This window comes from Aythya ferina, assembly GCF_964211825.1.
Source record: "Aythya ferina genome assembly, chromosome: 26".
Lineage (NCBI taxonomy): Eukaryota > Metazoa > Chordata > Aves > Anseriformes > Anatidae > Aythya > Aythya ferina.
The window spans coordinates 4,054,252-4,071,058 of NC_140324.1; the positions used below are offsets into that span (position 1 = coordinate 4,054,252).

Below are 16,807 nucleotides of genomic sequence, written 5' to 3' on the forward strand. Positions count from 1 at the left end.
AGGAAAAAAAAAAAAAAAAGATAAAAAAAAAAGTAAAAGGCTTCTGTCCCCACATCTAAGAATCTTATAGGTTGCATTTTCAGAGACCTACAGAATCTTACAAGTCTGGGGCATGGTGCATCCTTCCCCATTGGGGTGTCATTCATTTGGGGAGCCAAAATTAACCTCTGGTGTAAATCCAGAGTCTCAGGGGTAAAGCCAGGGTCTGATCCAATTCCCACTGCCATCCAAGGGCAGATTCTCATTGACGGCAGTCAGAACTGGATCGTGCTCCAGACACACTGAGGTCTGATGGCTCCGGCCAACAGAATTTGCCCGGTGAGTGCCAAGGGAAGCATAAGGCATTCTCATTTCAGCAGAGCCTGTCTGGTGTCAGTGAGTCCATCAGCTCCATCCTTCTAGCGTACGTGACAGCCTGACAGCTGCCAAATACCTCCCTCAGACACCTTTCAGACGGCTCCTGTTTATTTTTAGGACAGCTCTTTCCAGTCAGGGCTCAGATGTGTGTATCATTACATAGAAAAGGGGGATGGTGGCAGAAAGAAAACACACAGCTATTATTTCTATTATTTTTCTTTCTTTACCAATGGTGTGGCTGCAGATTTTCTCATGTACCCCTGTGCCCCATCTGCCCATGTTGGGACCATTCATTTTAAGGAAAGGGGTGATATTTTAGCCTATGAAAGCCAGCAGAAGGAGAAGCATAGCAGTGAAGTCAGCTTATGAAATATTGAAGCAGTGAAACCCTCACTGGAACACGTGAATGGCTAATGCCAGTTCCAATTAATTTTGAATTTTTCATTAAACCATTATTAAAAGCAAGAGGACAGCAGAAATAAGGGAAATTGACTTGGGCAGTATATTAAGTACCTTAGTTTTGCTGGAGGATGTTTTATTATCTGTCCAAAGCAATTATTTCACAAGCTCCTGATAGTTTGTGGGCTAAACAGAGGTATAGGTTGAAGTTCTAGGTGGTCTTTTCTTAAAGTTATTTTAATCCTCATCCTCTGCCCTGTGCCTCACAGCCTAATTGGGCAATGTCTCTGGGATGCCATATCTGGAGGACAAGACATGGAGTCAGAGTTCTGAGAATCTGTGATAATGTGTCACTCTGGCGTTATTTACAAATCAAATAAAAACTTATTGACTTAAGCTTTTCCCCATATTGAGGGCAAACAGAGAATGTGCAAACATTCAGAGAAACATTCATTAGGAAAGCCTGAAAAGCAATTTAAAACCTAGGTGGGCTATGATTTTTTTAAGAACTAAAGCAATAGCATTTAATAAAACATAGTCTCCTCCTCTCCTGCTCTCAAAGCTTCCCTACTCCATTGACTAGAGCAAAAAGAGAAACACCTGCTTAAATTAGGTGCTTCATTAAAATGTCTCTTGTTAGTTGAGATAATCCTAGGCCTTATAATGTCTTTTTATAATGCCAGAATAGAGACAGATATTTCTTAGCCTTTTTTTTTGGCAACGGCTGTGTTTTGCTGCCTGCTGTGCTGCTGTCCTTGCAGAGGAGGACAGAAAAGTGGGATGTTGCTCTATCAGGAAATAAAGGTTTCTTCATTTCCTGGTAGCAATCATATGGAAAGTGCGACATCTGGGGAAAATAAGACCTTGATTCCCCTGGAGGACTCTTTGGGGAAACTCCTCTGTCAATGCTGGCCTTTCAGGCAAGTAAGATACTGTGCTGGTTCCTGAAGCTGTCTGATCCCAGGACTCACAGTCACTAAAGCTTAAAACAAAGCATTAGCTGGCAGGCTCATTCTCTACACCATGGTCATTCTGCTCCATTACTGAATGGCGCAGAAGGAGGCTGCGGTGTTGTGACCTCTGAGACCCACCCTGGCTGCTGGGGAGCATGGGGCTGGGAAAGGTTCACTCACTGCAAATGAATGGCTGTGCAGGGCAAATCAAAAGGTTTGACAGTAATAGCTTACAGTTAGAAATCTCCAGTCCAAAATGCAGCCTGCCACCTAATCCACTCAGTGCCCCAGATATCTTAGGTAATGGGGCAGCTTAAGGTGCTAATATTTATATTTCTGAAAGCCCAGAGGCCCCAACTAGAGCAGTACCACCATGTGCCAAGTGCTTTACAGATAAGAAAGATGAGTAAGGCCTTTTCTATCACACAGTGCTTCCCTCCTCCTGAGATGTGCTTGATTATAAAATGACTGGGCTCACTTTAGATGTCAAGTTACATCTACAGGAAATGAACAAAGAGCTAATAAATGATTAATAAATGCTTTGAAAAATGGGTAATTAAATGAAACAGCTTTTTAGAGTTCAACGGAAAAGCACAAAACATGTAAGCCCAAGCGATAACACTTCTCCTGATATAACTTATCTACAGCATACTGCTCACATCTGGAAGAGTGCTTAGAAATACTATTAACTTCTTGTGCACCACGAATAAAGGGAGCCTTTGTGAAGGAGGAACAATTCTTCTCCTGGGGATAAGGGCAAATTCCTCATTGTTTAGACCATTTAAAAGCCGTAAAAGCTGGAAGGTACTTACGGTAACATATATTGGGAGGTGTGTGTGATGAGGGAAAGAGGCAATCTTTGCACTGACCGTATCCTGTCATCTGCCTGTCAAGCTATAGGGTCCTGTTCTCCCAGGCCAGATGTCCTTTCTGTTACACTGGATCCCTATCCTGCATCTCCTTGCCTGGCACAGTGGAAAATGTCTTGTCATCCTGCCCTGCTCCATACAACAATCAGGAGTTCTGATCCCATGTTTGGCACAGGATTGAGCTCAAAACAGGCTTCAGAAAAAGCTGGGTATTTTCAGCTTTGAAGGAGCAAACTTGTCTGGTTTTGGAACCACAAGTTTCTAAGTGAAAGCTAGTTGTGAGATGGTGACATTTTCTGGTGGAAAGGGAAACATGAAGGAACAAAAAAACAGTAACGCACATGTTAAATGAACCAGTCAAGTGCAGACAATGGAAAAGATGAAAAATGGATATAGGGGAAAGCATTTTGCAGTGGTAGGTTTTTCTTGCTGCAATTCTTTATAACTTCCCAGATAGGAGATTCATGACCCTAGGAAGCAGTCTGTATCCTCCAGGGTTTGGCCTGCAGCAGCCCATGACTCACTCACCTGCCAGGTTTGGCAGTAAGCTGAGAAACAAGCAAGATAGCAAAACATCTTATGGAAGCAGCAAAACAAGAGATGAATGAATTAACTGCTGGATGAGTGAAAAAAAAAAAATATATATATATATATATATGTATAAACCTCTGTGCACAAAGTGGGGGGGGAATAGATAGAGCGAGTGAGTGCTCATGCCACTGGGAACTCCAGAGGAGCCTGCCTCCAAGGCAGCCAGCTCCATTTATTTGCAGGCAAAACAAATTCAGGATGCCTCAGTCTTAAAAGGTGAGGTAGGCGGAAATAAAAGATTTGAGGCTCTACCAGCCATTCCACCAGCAGCAAGATGGTTTTCCAGGAGCTCAAGGAAGAAAGAGGATTTGTGGATCTACATTGCCATCTAATGGCAAGGAGGAGCTGAAAGCTTTCAGTACAGCCCAGAAATGGGCTACACTAGCAAAATAACTGAGGAAGGAATGGTCCATAGCGATGACTGTCCTTTGGTCTAAAAGGAAATCTTTCCCTGTGACAGAATGGCAGTCTCCGGTGAAGGCAATGCAGCTAACCCAGATAAAGGACGGGTAGCCAAAGTCTTGGGATAGAGGCTGCTGATTTCTGCTCTTCTGGCATCGTCTCCACTCCATTCTGTATTAGCCAGGAACATGCACATAGGATGGGATTTGCTTTCCCTTTTGTTTGTACCAGATACTGGCATAGATAAAGGCTTCCCAAGCAGGTGCGCATTTCAGGGGCTGAGTGAATCCTGACATCCCATTCAAAACAGTTAACTCAGCATCTCAGGTGTTGAAGACACTGTAGAAAAATACAGATAACCAGGATTAGATATGAAAAGAGGTCAGTTCCCTTCGGATCTAGGCACAGGAAGAGTAGATCTGGCCTTTTGTTCACACCTAGCCCAGCACATTGTCTGCATCAGTGGTGAGTCATGGATATGTAATGAGACAGTAGCTGAAAGAGGATATTACTACCCTGCCATACCCTTTACACTGGGTGTTAGCCCTGCAGGGAAGACATACAAATAAAATTCAGTGAGATGTGAGGTTTTATGGATTTCGTCATTTCTAACCAAACATTTAAAAGGAAATGCCAGGAAGAGACAAACTTGGTGTTCATTCTGGTGCCACCTTTGTTACAGCATGCTGCTGAGGATGCACTGTATTACATAGTTTCTAGAACAGAAACTTTACAAGAGAGAATTGAGTGTTAGGAGATACCTACATTAAGAAACCAAAGGAAACTTGGTAAAGGATTATCAGAAGTTTCTTCTACTTTGACACATTTGTAGCCTTGATACATGCAGCTTTGCATATAAGGAGCTCATTCAATGTGAAAGAGGAAGGTGATACTTTATGACCATGAGTTTCAAATGAGGAGAAGCCAGGAAATAGATTAGGGATGTAAAGTATCAGCTCTTTCCAGATAGTGAAATGGGCCATGGTGTCAGTACCTCGGTACCAATTAATTTCTAAGGAAAAAAAAAAAAAAAAAAAAAAAAAAAAAAAAGGAAGAAGAAAAGAAAAAGAAAAGTGGAGTAGGGATTGAGAATATGGAAAAAAATGGAGAATTGCCAGACCTCAGTCCACAGGACCAAAAGGACCCCCCCCCCCCCCAGTCTGTTAAAACGCCTGCTGTGACATGCTTCCCATGCAGCGTGCTGCCAAAGAAATGAGCACACTCCTGAACAATTCAACTTCATTTCCTCCTGGTATCGTCTCATATTTACACACAATCTTGCCAAGCCTTGCTGGGCCCAAACAATCATACTGAAAGAAGAGGAATAAACAAAGGAATTCCTACAACCTATAAAATGCTCTCCTGCCTGCCCAAGAAAAAGGAAATGGTTTGGAGGGAGGTCTCTTTTTTCTTTCTTGGTTGCTCACTGTTTTCCAAGCTAATGAAAGCCAGAGGCTGTGGGAGTGACGGGATTAACATTACTGAGGGACCAGAGTGGATTTTTCAGGTATTTCTCTCCAGTTTGTGAAGCAGGGAGGGGAAGAAGGGAATGTACCTGGTTAAAGGGCTACACAAGATGACATGTTCCTTGACGTTCCTTTATAAAAGTGGCTCTGAGTCATGCTACAGAGTTGATATGTAAAATGTTTCTCCTGCCGTAGAAATACAATAGTAAAAGAGCCTTTTGAGTGCTCAGTTCTCCAGCCCCAATTCTAAGCCTGCCTAAGCCTGCAGCAGGAGAGGGGCTGGTGAGCTGGCTGGAAAGCTTCCTCTGCCCCCCTCTGTAATCAGAAATTATGGAGAGGCTGCGAGAGCTGTCATAGAAACAGCTCGAAGCATGCCGAGGGCTACATACAGCTGTAGTCCCAGGGAAAGGCATGCATAGTCTTGCAGCTACCTCCATTGTATGGGTTCCCGTAAGTGCTGGGTCAGACGGGGTGAACGCCATACTTGCCCCACACACAACCCCACCCCCCATTTTTTCCCACACTTAATGTGTTTCCAAAGCTGTACCCCCAAACCTGCTTCTTTTGTTAGTTTTTAACATCATTCCTGAAGGTTTAGCAGCACTGCTACTTCAGAGCCTCACCCTGTCTCCTTAAATCGGTTCCATGCTCTGAACTATCAACTCTTTGTTTTGGCTGCTTTGTCTTTCACTGTTCAAGTCATGGAAATCAAAGTACACCCATGGGGTCACCTTGCCACAATGGTACCTGTGGGACAGAGGAAGGGAACAAGTATTCTGGTTTCTGTGAGGAAAAAATACGTTTAATTATGCCAGGTGTACTGAGGAGTCATCTGCAGTGTGGGCAGGCAGCGGACACCACACCGGGGAGACGCAGGGCTGGTGCCCAAGCACGCTGCTTTGTGTTTCCAAGCATACACGACTTAAATCTGTTAAAGTTTCAGGTAACATTTTTGTAAAGGTTAAAACCCTGCAGGCATGGTTATTTAATTGCTCCTGATGAGGGATAGAGACACGGGCGGCGCGGAAGGCGCGGGCAGGAAGGCGGGCGCACAGCCCTCTGGGAGCTGTAGTCCTCGGGCGCTCCGCCATCTTGGCGCCGCCAGAACACCGCCCCTGGGGCGCTCCCTGGCCGCCATCTTGGGCCGGGGGCGAAGCCTCCGTGTGGGGAAGGGGCAGGGGCCGCCGGGGTGGGGTTTTGGGTTGGTGGCAGTGCGAGCAGTGCTTTTATTTGGAATTGGGAGAGCTGTAAGTCCTTCATAAAAGGCAAGCTGAGCAGCCTTGCGTGTGCTCTGACTGGCCTGGTGGTGCTTGAGTATGGTTTGTGACCTTACTTATGCGTGTTGTGGTAGCTCCATGTCCATTCTACCACCAGAGCAAGCTTAAATTAATAAAGGTGGCTTATTTTTGTCCTTTTTTTTTTTCTTTCTTCCTTCACTGAGGTCTCTCTTGAAGGTCTGGATAGCACTGAAGTGCTTTTCCAGCCCATCTCAGATGGGAGGGGGGCTGCCAGGCTATGGGTTGGGGACTTGTGGTGCCCCCATGCCTGGGGATGTGAGCGATTCTGAAGGAAGGCCTGTGAGGGTTTGTGTGGGTAAGGCAGCTTGGGCTTGAAGTTAAGTTAGAGCATATGAAAGGATGTGAAAGGGTAGCTGGGCTATGGGGATCTGTATAATAGGATTGGAGTAGGAAATAGGGCTCATCCCAGGGCCATTGGATGCTCTTCTTGGGTCGCCTGAGGAGCTGCTCCTGATGCTCTTCCCAGGGCCTGCTATTGCCTTGCTTGACAAGACAGGAGGTGGCTGCTGCATATAGGAGAATAAATTATTTACGGTGCTTATTAGGCTGCAGTGTCAGATGTAATGTTCAGTCCTGAAGTATTTAGCGAGTGAAATTTCAAAGACAGGTGCTCAAACTCACTGAGCTCCTTTAAGCTTGAACTTGGAATCCAAATCTGAACTCAGTTATGTATTACACAATTATAGATCACAGCTGGTTCCTTAAAACAAGTGGATATTTTCATAGCACAAAATAAATAAAAAATTGCTCTCAGCACATGTTCTACATGTTTTTATAGTGTAAGTCTAGCTATCTGGTTTGTTGTTGTTTTTAATTTTTAGTGTCGTTTTATTTTTGTAGGAATTAAAAAAGACACTTCTTTGTACTTATAATAATGGCATAATAGCAATGAAGTCAGGCCACTCCCATTAGATCTATGGGGCTGTTTAATTGCTCTGCAAACACTAAGGGGTGCTAATAAGCTTGCTTTCAAGCATGTGTTCATATGTCAACACTTCTGCTTTGTCAGAAGCTTAAAAATGGAAACAGTTTTCTCTTTAAGAAAACAGGACCCAAATAAGGAGATGATGGAGTGGTGAAGATTCCTCTAGTGAGTCTGTTCCAGCTCATTCCTTAGAAAGGCTGCATATGAAAGATCAGAGAAGAGGCCAGTAGATCTGGGTTTCGTCCAGGGGTCTCCAGGTTTAAAGCTCTCTACAGCTACTTGAGCTCAGTTTCCCTCTGACTTGGCTGGGCACAACTCCTTTCTCTGCCCAACTCACAAAAAAAAAATCTAAAAGTTTAGTCTTCAGGATTTCTTCAGTTGCGCGACAAACACAACCTATCCTTTAGCGAAAATGGAAGCTATCAAGAAAAAAATGCAGATGTTGAAGTTAGACAAGGAGAATGCAATAGATAGAGCAGAGCAGGCTGAAACGGATAAGAAGGCAGCTGAGGACAAATGCAAACAGGCAAGTAGAAATAAAATCACAGATTGTGCATGTGCTGTGGAAGTAAGTGTAATTAAATATCGTGTTGCAACTCTGATTCAGAGAAAAATATAACTTGAACTTGGGTTTTTTGTTAATCTTTTGCCTTTTTAAGATGTTACACTCGTACAGCCGGTGCTAGGTATTAACTTTTCAGCTATATTTGCAAATTTTTAAAGACTGTCTTGTTTAAGATTTTTAAATCATACATAATTGCTTTAATTTTCTTGTGCTTATGATTCCATGGAAAAGACTTCACAGACTTAAAATCAAAACTGTATAGCTTAAACACCTGTAGGACTAGTGTTAATACCTCCTGAAGTCAGCTGTGTCTAAAACGTAATTGAGCCTCTCCTTGAAGTGAATCAAGAAAGTTCACTTGACTAGTCTTTGGTATACAGGTGCCCCTTAGAGGTGCTGGCTGTGACTTGACAGTAGATATGCTGTTATTGTTTTGTTAGGAATAATCAGCAATATCTTAATTTGAAAGCCCTAATTTTATCTGAATTACACAGATAACATTTGTATATTCTGTTGCTTTTCAGTGTTCTGCATTCTGGGTGTCTACCTCATGTACTTTCAGAATGATCTTGAAATGTATTTTGACTACATTCCAGTTTGTTATAGAACTTCTTATAAAATTCTCACGTCTTTTCCATTTACATTCTTTAAATACGTTTGCTTCTGCTACATCTTCCAGATTGCTCTTACGCATTGTTAGTGTTCATTTGGCCAAATGTTGCTTCTGTTCAAGTTCAGTTTGAGAACTTTGGGTGGTAATCTTCCGTTCATGTAGCTAAAGCAACAGGAAAGATGCTTCCAAAAGGGTCGGCTGCTGCTGTCTTCCTCCCACCCCCAGCTTATGGAAAACTACTCTTCACTTCTGTTCCCTTACAGTAAGCTTCTGCAAGCTTCATACACCACCACGTCAATGTAGTCGCTGTTTCTTTCATAGCCTCTGAGGTGTTGATCAGATGCAGCTCTGCTGGGCCACACTTCTTCCCTAACAAATGTTTCTGCACTCAGTGGCAGAAGAGCCACAGCAGATTGTTATTCAGAGTACTTAATGGTGATTGAAATGCTCAGCCTTCCTTGGCGTTTAGTTAGCAAAAGTTTCCTACTAAGTGACACATTTGTGAGAATTTTTTAAGTATATGAGGATAATTCACAACAAAAAGCTAAAAAAGAGAAAACGAGTCTTTGATCTTATTCCTTGTCTCTGAATTGTACACTTTTTTTATTTTATTTTATTTTTTTAAATATAGGCACAGTACTCAAGTAGTGATTTTACTGTCATACACAAAGGAAACGTCACTTCCTTCATCCTGCTAGTTGTCCCCCTGTTACAGCATCCAAGTGAGCATATTCAGTTCTCTCACACTATCTGGTTACTCTAAAAGTATAGCAACATAAACACTGCTCAGGAATAGCACACTACCAAAAATGCTGTTAAAGCTATCTTTGAAGCTAGAATGAAGAAAATACGTGCCCTAAAACATAAACTATTTTGAGTGAACTATTTTGATAGCCTAAAGTTTTGTGGGGGCGGAGTTAAATTGTTAAATCTGTTTCTGTACAGACTGAACTGTTTTGTATCGCAAATGGAGCAGATGGGCTTGCAGGCGCACCCTTATCAGCAGCAAGCCTCCTGATAATGCAAATTCTAAAGGGAGCATGAGACAGTTTGTCACTAAACAGTCTCCCAGCAGGTTATAAATAGTATCATTGTAGTGCACAATATGGATTTATATGGTATGGAGGAGAGAGCCTGAACCTCATGGTGGGATGGGGTGTACCTTGTTGGCCCGCAATTAGCCACGGAACGATTCAGGGTGGAAGGGACCTCCAGAGGTCATCTGGTCCCACCTCCTGCTTACGGCAGGGTCTGTAGCAGGCCAGAACAATTCCCTCCTGCTCCCAAAGTATCACTTTAAGTGTCTTGAATGATGTGCAAAAAAAGAAAATGAAGGAATGATAACTACATTTTTCAAGTTATACAAAAATTAAAGTTTCCTAATAGATCATCAGGTAATGGTGTTAAACACAAGAATTCAACCTTAAAACATTTTTAATTATGCTGTAGAATGAACTGCTGCAGGATGTTGTGGAGTCCAAACTAGAAATGTGGTGTAAAAGGGACTACACCAAGTGTTAAACCAGATCCTGCGTGTGCAGTGATGAGGAGTGTTGTTACAAAGCACGTTTTTAATGACCTTTCCCTGGAACCTGCTACCAGTCAGGCTCCTTGCAGTAAGAGAATCTGGTCTTTTTGTGACTCTGTTATGATACATTGAAACTAATGGTAAAGAGGGGTTTCAGCCATGTTAAACTGTAGCTGATAATATGCCACAATGTTTTGTTTGTTTGTGTTTTCTCGAAAGGTGGAGGATGAGCTGGTAGCTCTGCAGAAGAAGTTGAAAGGAACCGAAGATGAGCTGGACAAGTACTCCGAGGCTCTCAAAGACGCCCAGGAAAAACTAGAGCAGGCTGAGAAGAAGGCCACTGATGTACGTACCTACATCTAACAGCTGTCTGTAACTATGCTGTGTTTTGCAGTGTGCAGGTAGTACGTTGATGATACGAATCTCTGAGAGTCGTTGTATTGCAGGACTTCAGTCAGGGGCTGGGATTGCAGTGTTCGGTTGCAGGTATGTAAGTCTCCTGCCTGCTCCAACAGCATGAACGCAGGCTGGCTGCTCAGCACCCAGCGCATGGCACACAGCTGCCCTGGGCCATCGGCTGGGGTCTAGGGGCTTTAGGGTGACCTTACAGCACCGCACCAGCACGGGGGTGCTGGGGGGGGGATTTCCAAGCCCCGGGACGCGAAGGGAGCTCCGAGATGCTCCTGGAGCAGCTCAGAAGCGTCTGGGGGAGCAGCACGGAGCTGCTGCAGCTTTGGCTTCGGCTGGGGGCTGCCGGTAAACGGGGGACGGGGGAGGACGGGGGACGGGGGGGGGGGTCGGGCCCGGAGCCGCGCCCGTCCCGGTTCCTCTGCGCTGACGTCACCAGCCCACCTCCCGCCACGTGACGTCATCGGCCCATTGAAAGGCGCGGGGCCGCGCGCCGCCACGTGCAGCACCTCCGCGCCCTGCCCGCCGCCCGCACCGCGCCCATGGCCGCGCCGAGCTCGCTGGAAGCGGTGAAGAGGAAGATCCAGTGCCTGCAGCAGCAGGCCGATGAGGCGGAGGATCGCGCCCAGGTCCTCCAGCGGGAGCTGGACCTGGAACGGGACCTGCGGGAGAAAGTGAGACCGCCCGGGCTGTGCCTGCTCGCCTCTCTCGGTCGCTCTCTCCCGGGCTGCCTGCTCCTTCCTTCCTGTCTCTGGCTCTCTCTCCGCTGGGGGGTCTCCTGGCTCTCCCCCCCCCCGCCCCGTTCCTCAGCTGTCCCCTCGCTGCTCCGCTCTGCAGCTCCCCGCGGAAAGCCGCGATGCTGCCGCAGCGCCTCGCCCGCGCCGTCCTCCGGGGGCACCGGGCTCGGCCGGGGCGCCGGCTGCTTGCCGCTCTCGGGGCCCTTCCGTGCGGAAAAGGCAGCGATGGGCAGCGCGGAGCGGTTGGGAGTTGAGTAGGAAATCGGTGCTTAATTAAGGGAAAAGCGCCGCATGACAACGAGCCGAGAGTTCCCGCCTCTCGGCGCCGCACCGCTGGCTCCGGCACAGCTGGGAAATGTCCGAACTGCTGGAAAATAACTTCTCCCTCCTGGTTTTCACAGAGAAATGAGCGCTCTCCGCTAGCGTGCCGCTCTCCCGGGGCTGGACAGCTGGTTTCACTTAGATTTGTGTGTGATCAGCCTTCCCGGCATCTTCCTGCTATTTTATCACATGTCAGCGAGTTAGTTTTACCGTATAAGGACTGCGGGCTGCTTCTGGGAGAGGTGGAGCCAGGCTAACTCCAGCTTCCCAGTGGCCCCATCTCCATAGCTTTGGAATCTTGTTTAATTAAAATGGGACTTAAAAATGTCCTGTCTAGTGGAAGAAGTTGCAGACTGCCACGTAACAGACGCCAGTTTTCTCCATGATCGATGCCTTGTGTGCAAATCTAGTAAGTTAAGTATATAGCACTGGATAGAAAACAAATGAAATGCTGGGTAATTGTGACTGGAGGAATCCTGTGTCAGCTTCCATTTGGATCGGAGGCACAGAAATCCGTTCCAAGAGGGTACAGCTATGAGCGGAAACCACATCCTCCAACTTAGGAGGAGCAGTCAGTAACCAAGTTTCAGAAGCTGCTGCAAAACAAGTATTTTGCAGAGTGTTTCACATAATGTGAAAAACGAGTGCTCTGGCAGGACCTATGGCCCATAAAAGTCCACTTTAAAAAAAAGCTGTTAATCTGGTATATGGCAATCATGCTCAGATTTGGGAAGACCTATACACTAAGTGATTGAGCAAACCTAGCAATTATTAAAGTGAGTCTTTTTTTCCACAAATAATGGGTGATTAAAGGGGCCATATCTTAAACATTATGAAATCGTGGACACTAATTTGTTCATATTGTGTGTATGCAAGCATTTCCCCCAACAACCTCTTTATTTGTTATATAGTCTGTCCTGAAACAAAAGGTAACTACTGCTCAGTTTATTCAATAATACATAAACAGACCTTATTATTAAGAAATGTTTATTGCCTAATTCCTTAAGTACCACAGGAAGCAATGAGAAAGGAAAGGGAGCTTATTTTAAGAACATATTTAATTTTGCCCTATTTACGTTACAAAGAAGACTGACTCTCATGCTGCGGCCAACTGTATCCCCTGCCACTTAAAGATTATATACCATTGGCAGGCTTAGGAGGCCAAAGCAGCTTTAATTTCAGCAATGTGCTATGATAGGATATTACCGTAATTTGTGATGGAAAATAGAAATCAAATGTGCAGCTTTTGGAACAAGCCTTTATGCAAACCATTTGGTTTTTAACTTTGAATTCTACTGATAGATCCAGCCATGTGAAGTGACCTGAGAAAGCTGCTCCATTTGCAATCAGTGCCTAATCCTTTGTTGTGTGGCAGGAATGACAAGTACCACTGAAAAAAGAAAGGAGAAGCACATACCCCATACCTTGACATTCCTGAGATGCCACAGTTTAAACAAACAAAAAGCAGAGAGAGAGAGAGAGGTTTTTAGAGCTTTCCTGCTGTAGCAAGGAGAAGCCTTTGCAATTGAAAGGAAAACTGATTAGATGTGAACATTGGCATGCACAGAACCTCAATTCTAGGTGGTTATTTCATGTAGGCTGAAGGTGAGGTGGCAGCTCTGAACAGACGTATCCAACTAGTGGAAGAGGAGTTGGATCGTGCCCAAGAACGGCTGGCCACAGCCTTGCAGAAACTGGAGGAGGCTGAGAAAGCAGCGGATGAGAGTGAGAGGTGTGTTTTCTTTTCTTTTCTTTTCTTTTTCTTTCTTTTTTTTTTTTTTTTTTTTTTTTGGTAGCAAACAAAACCAAATATACACAGCTAAAATATTCCAGTATCTATGTGTGCTAATGCATATTGGAGGTCAGAGACTCAGAACTAGAGGCACGGGGGGAAGGGGAAGGTTCTTAATTGAGTAATTCTGTTAGCCTAAAAGAACATGATAGTATGGTTATAATGGGATGCTTTCTAGTTATAAATATTGAATTCTGCTTCAGGACTTCTGAGATAAAAGTGCTAAAATGCTTCTACATTAAACACACACTTTGATTTCTGCAGAGGAATGAAGGTTATTGAGAACAGAGCAATGAAAGATGAAGAAAAAATGGAAATCCAGGAAATGCAACTGAAGGAGGCCAAGCATATTGCTGAAGAAGCTGACCGCAAATATGAAGAGGTAAAAAGGCTGCCTAAATAAGGAAGTGATAAATCATATGGGAGAAGTGGGAACAACTTCGTTATTCTTCAGTTTAGTCATTCTTTGTATGCTTTTCACTGTGTGATAGCAACCTTTGAATACTCCCAAAAAAGGAATAATGTTAATGGTGATTTTAGCAGCATTTAAGATAATTAATTCTAAGAAGACTGAAAAGTAACTTAATTGGGGAAAAAGCCTGTGATGTCTGCAGGTTTGTTTTACTCTAGTTTCATTCAGAAGGGAAGCACAAGCATAGTGCTTTGAGAGAAACATGCAAAGGATAGCAGCTTGATACAATTGTTTTCTCTTTCCAGGTTGCTCGTAAATTGGTTATTTTGGAGGGTGAGCTAGAAAGAGCTGAAGAGCGTGCAGAGGTGTCTGAAGTGTGAGTAGCTTTACAAACACAGAACTAGTTTAGAATATAGTAAAGGGTAATGCTACATTTAATTTAAAAAAATCTACTGCTAGCAGAAAAGCACGTAGTATATTTGGAAAAGCTTTTTGCACCTTATACACCCAACTTTCTGCTTTCAGACTTAATAAATATTTTGTATCTTGTAATTTTAAGACTTCTTGAAAGTAAAATTAAACCACAACAGGGAGAGTAGTAATTTCTCCTTTTTTTCCCTTGTAGTAAATGTAGTGACCTTGAAGAGGAGTTAAAGAATGTCACTAACAATCTGAAGTCTTTGGAAGCTCAATCTGAAAAGGTTGGTTCTTTAAGTAACATAAGGGATGGGGGCAAAGTCAAAACTTGTAATTAAAATTCATAGAAATAAGGGGGTTATCTGACTGCCTGTGTAAAGAGACTATTGATAATGCTGAATTCGTTCTCTTACACTTCCAGACTTTTTTGTGCTGTATATGAAAGTAAGCTAGTGACTAGTCTTAAAATGAGTTTGAGATGTCTTGACAAAGAGGAAAAAAGTATGCAAAGGGTGTATGCAACTGTTGTAAAAGGAAAAGTGGTTATAAACAGTGGCCACGTTTCCACAAACATTTGTTGTTGCTGCCACAACTTCCCTTAAAGAGTGTTTTTTTTCACAGTACTCAGAAAAAGAAGATAAATACGAGGAAGAAATCAAGATTCTCTCAGACAAGCTGAAAGAAGTAAGTTTATCCATCCCCAAACTGTATTTTGGCATTTTGTTTGTTTGTTTGTTTTTAACAGCACTCAGTTATCTTATTTGTTTTTTGTTGTGTTTTTTTTTTTTTTTTTTTTTTTTAGGCTGAAACTCGTGCTGAATTTGCTGAGAGAACAGTTGCCAAACTGGAAAAGTCTATTGATGATCTGGAAGGTATGAAATCACTCCAGTTCTTGTTTTTCAAATCTTCAATTTCAAGTCAGACAATAAAGTCCTGGGAGTGAGTAATATATTTTATTGGGAAATGACAGAAGTATTCATCACGTATATAGGTGAGCCAGCATGATAAAGCTGGTAATCCACCAGACATACCTGTCTGGCCCAGCTGGTACCTATTGGCCAAAGGGAATTTTGCCAAAAGAGGTTCTTTTCCAAAAACTTAGTAACAATAACCTCATTTTGGCCAACTCATACACGTATATGCTCAAACACCCTTTCAATTAATAATAAAATCATAGTCCTATTTATCCTGATTACTGAAAAATAAGTTTGTGAGATTATTTTTTTTTTAAAAAAAGGACATGTAGAGACCTGGCAGGTGGGTGTATTTTTGCTTTCATACTGGTACTCAATTACAGATTTGTTTTCTTCTTTTTTTTTCCTCCGTAATTGCTTCGGTCGCTGCCTTCTGCCTGTCTTTGTGTCTTCTGCTATATGCCTTTTCTTCTGGACTGTTTTTCTGCATTTCTTGCTGAAACATGCCTTCTGCCCTCGTGACTGATAGATGAGCTGTACGCTCAGAAGCTGAAGTACAAAGCTATCAGTGAGGAGCTTGACCATGCTCTCAATGACATGACCTCTCTGTAATTTGCACTTGTTTGGGGGGCGCTTTGACTTGCTGCATTTCTTAAGCTTTTCTTGCCTGTAATACCTGTCACTTCTGTGCAATCCAATCCTCTCTGTAAGAACCGAGCTCAATAAAAACAAGATACCTCTCTACCTTTCAGCTTTTGGGTTTCTTTCCTTACAATTTACCTAAAATAGACCAGTAATGACACTAAGTTCAGCTCCTCCACCCCAGGGTGCAGTCGATGCAGTCAGCACAGGTGGGACGGGCAGGGTGGTGTGGCCTAGGATATGTAGGCCAGGGCCATGCTTGTCCCTGACAACTGCCATAGACCCCAGTCTCTCTCAGCACCCTGACAACCAGGAGAGAACCCAGGCTGACAAAGGCCTGGATTTTGGTATTCCCAAAGACAGGCCCAGCAATGAAAAGTTTTGAGCTTACTTCTGTGCAAGTGCAGAGCTCTGCCTGGTTTAAAGTCGATGGGACAATTAAAACTGTAGGATGTGTCCTACAGGTCAGGTGATAAACCAAAATGCGAGTCTGGCACACAATGCAAGACATGCCCCAAAACCTCACTAAATAAATTGCCAAAATAAATAAATAAATAAAAATGGTGGGGGGGGGTGATTGTTTCTCTTAAATGTCAAGGTAAGTTGTGTTTTTTTTTGTTTGTTTTTTGTTTTATTTATTTAAAGAATTTATATAAAGTTTTGTATTTAAAGAGAAAAAAAAGATTTTAAGATTTTTATTTATTTAAAGAGAAAAGGCATTAATGTGGTGTGCATTTTAAGTCCTGTTTTTTCTCCTTTCTCCCCAGAAAAACTCGCCCAAGCGAAGGAAGAGAACCTGGGCTTGCACCAGACACTGGACCAGACACTAAACGAACTGAACTGTATATGAAGCGGGGAAGTGGAGCTCGGCAGCCCCCTGAGGCATCAACCCTCCCCTCCCGTACCGCGCCGCTCCTCCTTTTTTTCCCTCTCTGTACCCTGGAAAACCAAAAAAAACAAAACAAAACACAACAAACTTAAGTTATGACCAGTATCGAACCACGGGGGGCACCGGGAGGGAGCCTCGTGCGTTGGGGGCCGCCCCTAGCCCGACCTCCCCCTCAGTTCTGTGGGGTTTTTGTGGGGCCGGGATCCGCCCCCCCCCCGCCTCCCGGCGGCGCCCGGCGGCCATTAAACGGTTCTGTCAGCCCCGCCTCGCCTCCGCTCCTCGCTCCGCGCGTCACGTGACGCCTCCCTC

The 16,807-nt window shown here is 43.9% G+C and overlaps 1 protein-coding gene across 6 annotated transcripts; it reads left to right on the top strand.

Moving 5' to 3' along the window:
• Positions 1-7,291: 7,291 nt before the first annotated feature.
• On the top strand, positions 7,292-16,760 carry TPM4 (tropomyosin 4). 6 transcript variants are annotated; one of them, XM_084498778.1, is made up of 10 exons: positions 10,186-10,361; positions 10,853-11,048; positions 11,513-11,841; positions 13,031-13,164; positions 13,489-13,606; positions 13,942-14,012; positions 14,262-14,337; positions 14,675-14,737; positions 14,856-14,925; positions 16,377-16,760. In XM_084498778.1, exons 3-10 carry the CDS (start codon positions 11,815-11,817, stop codon positions 16,457-16,459), a joined length of 642 nt encoding a protein of 213 aa, XP_084354904.1. In that variant the 5' UTR covers positions 10,186-10,361; positions 10,853-11,048; positions 11,513-11,814; the 3' UTR covers positions 16,460-16,760. The 6 variants fall into 6 exon arrangements, with proteins under 6 accessions (XP_084354901.1, XP_084354900.1, XP_084354904.1 ...); XM_084498777.1 differs by lacking the exon at positions 10,186-10,361 and adding an exon at positions 10,413-10,452; XM_084498775.1 differs by lacking the exons at positions 10,853-11,048; positions 11,513-11,841 and adding an exon at positions 7,292-7,786 and having other exon boundaries at positions 10,186-10,311.
• Positions 16,761-16,807: the final 47 nt, after the last annotated feature.

Bases quoted from the DNA above. Each gene is read 5' to 3' on its own strand.
- TPM4 (XM_084498775.1), top strand. From the start codon at position 7,673: ATGGAAGCTATCAAGAAAAAAATGCAGATGTTGAAGTTAGACAAGGAG. The intron at 14,013-14,261 runs GTGAGTAGCTTT...TTTCCCTTGTAG, and splicing joins CGTGCAGAGGTGTCTGAAGT to TAAATGTAGTGACCTTGAAG. The intron at 14,338-14,674 runs GTTGGTTCTTTA...TTTTTTTCACAG, and splicing joins TGGAAGCTCAATCTGAAAAG to TACTCAGAAAAAGAAGATAA.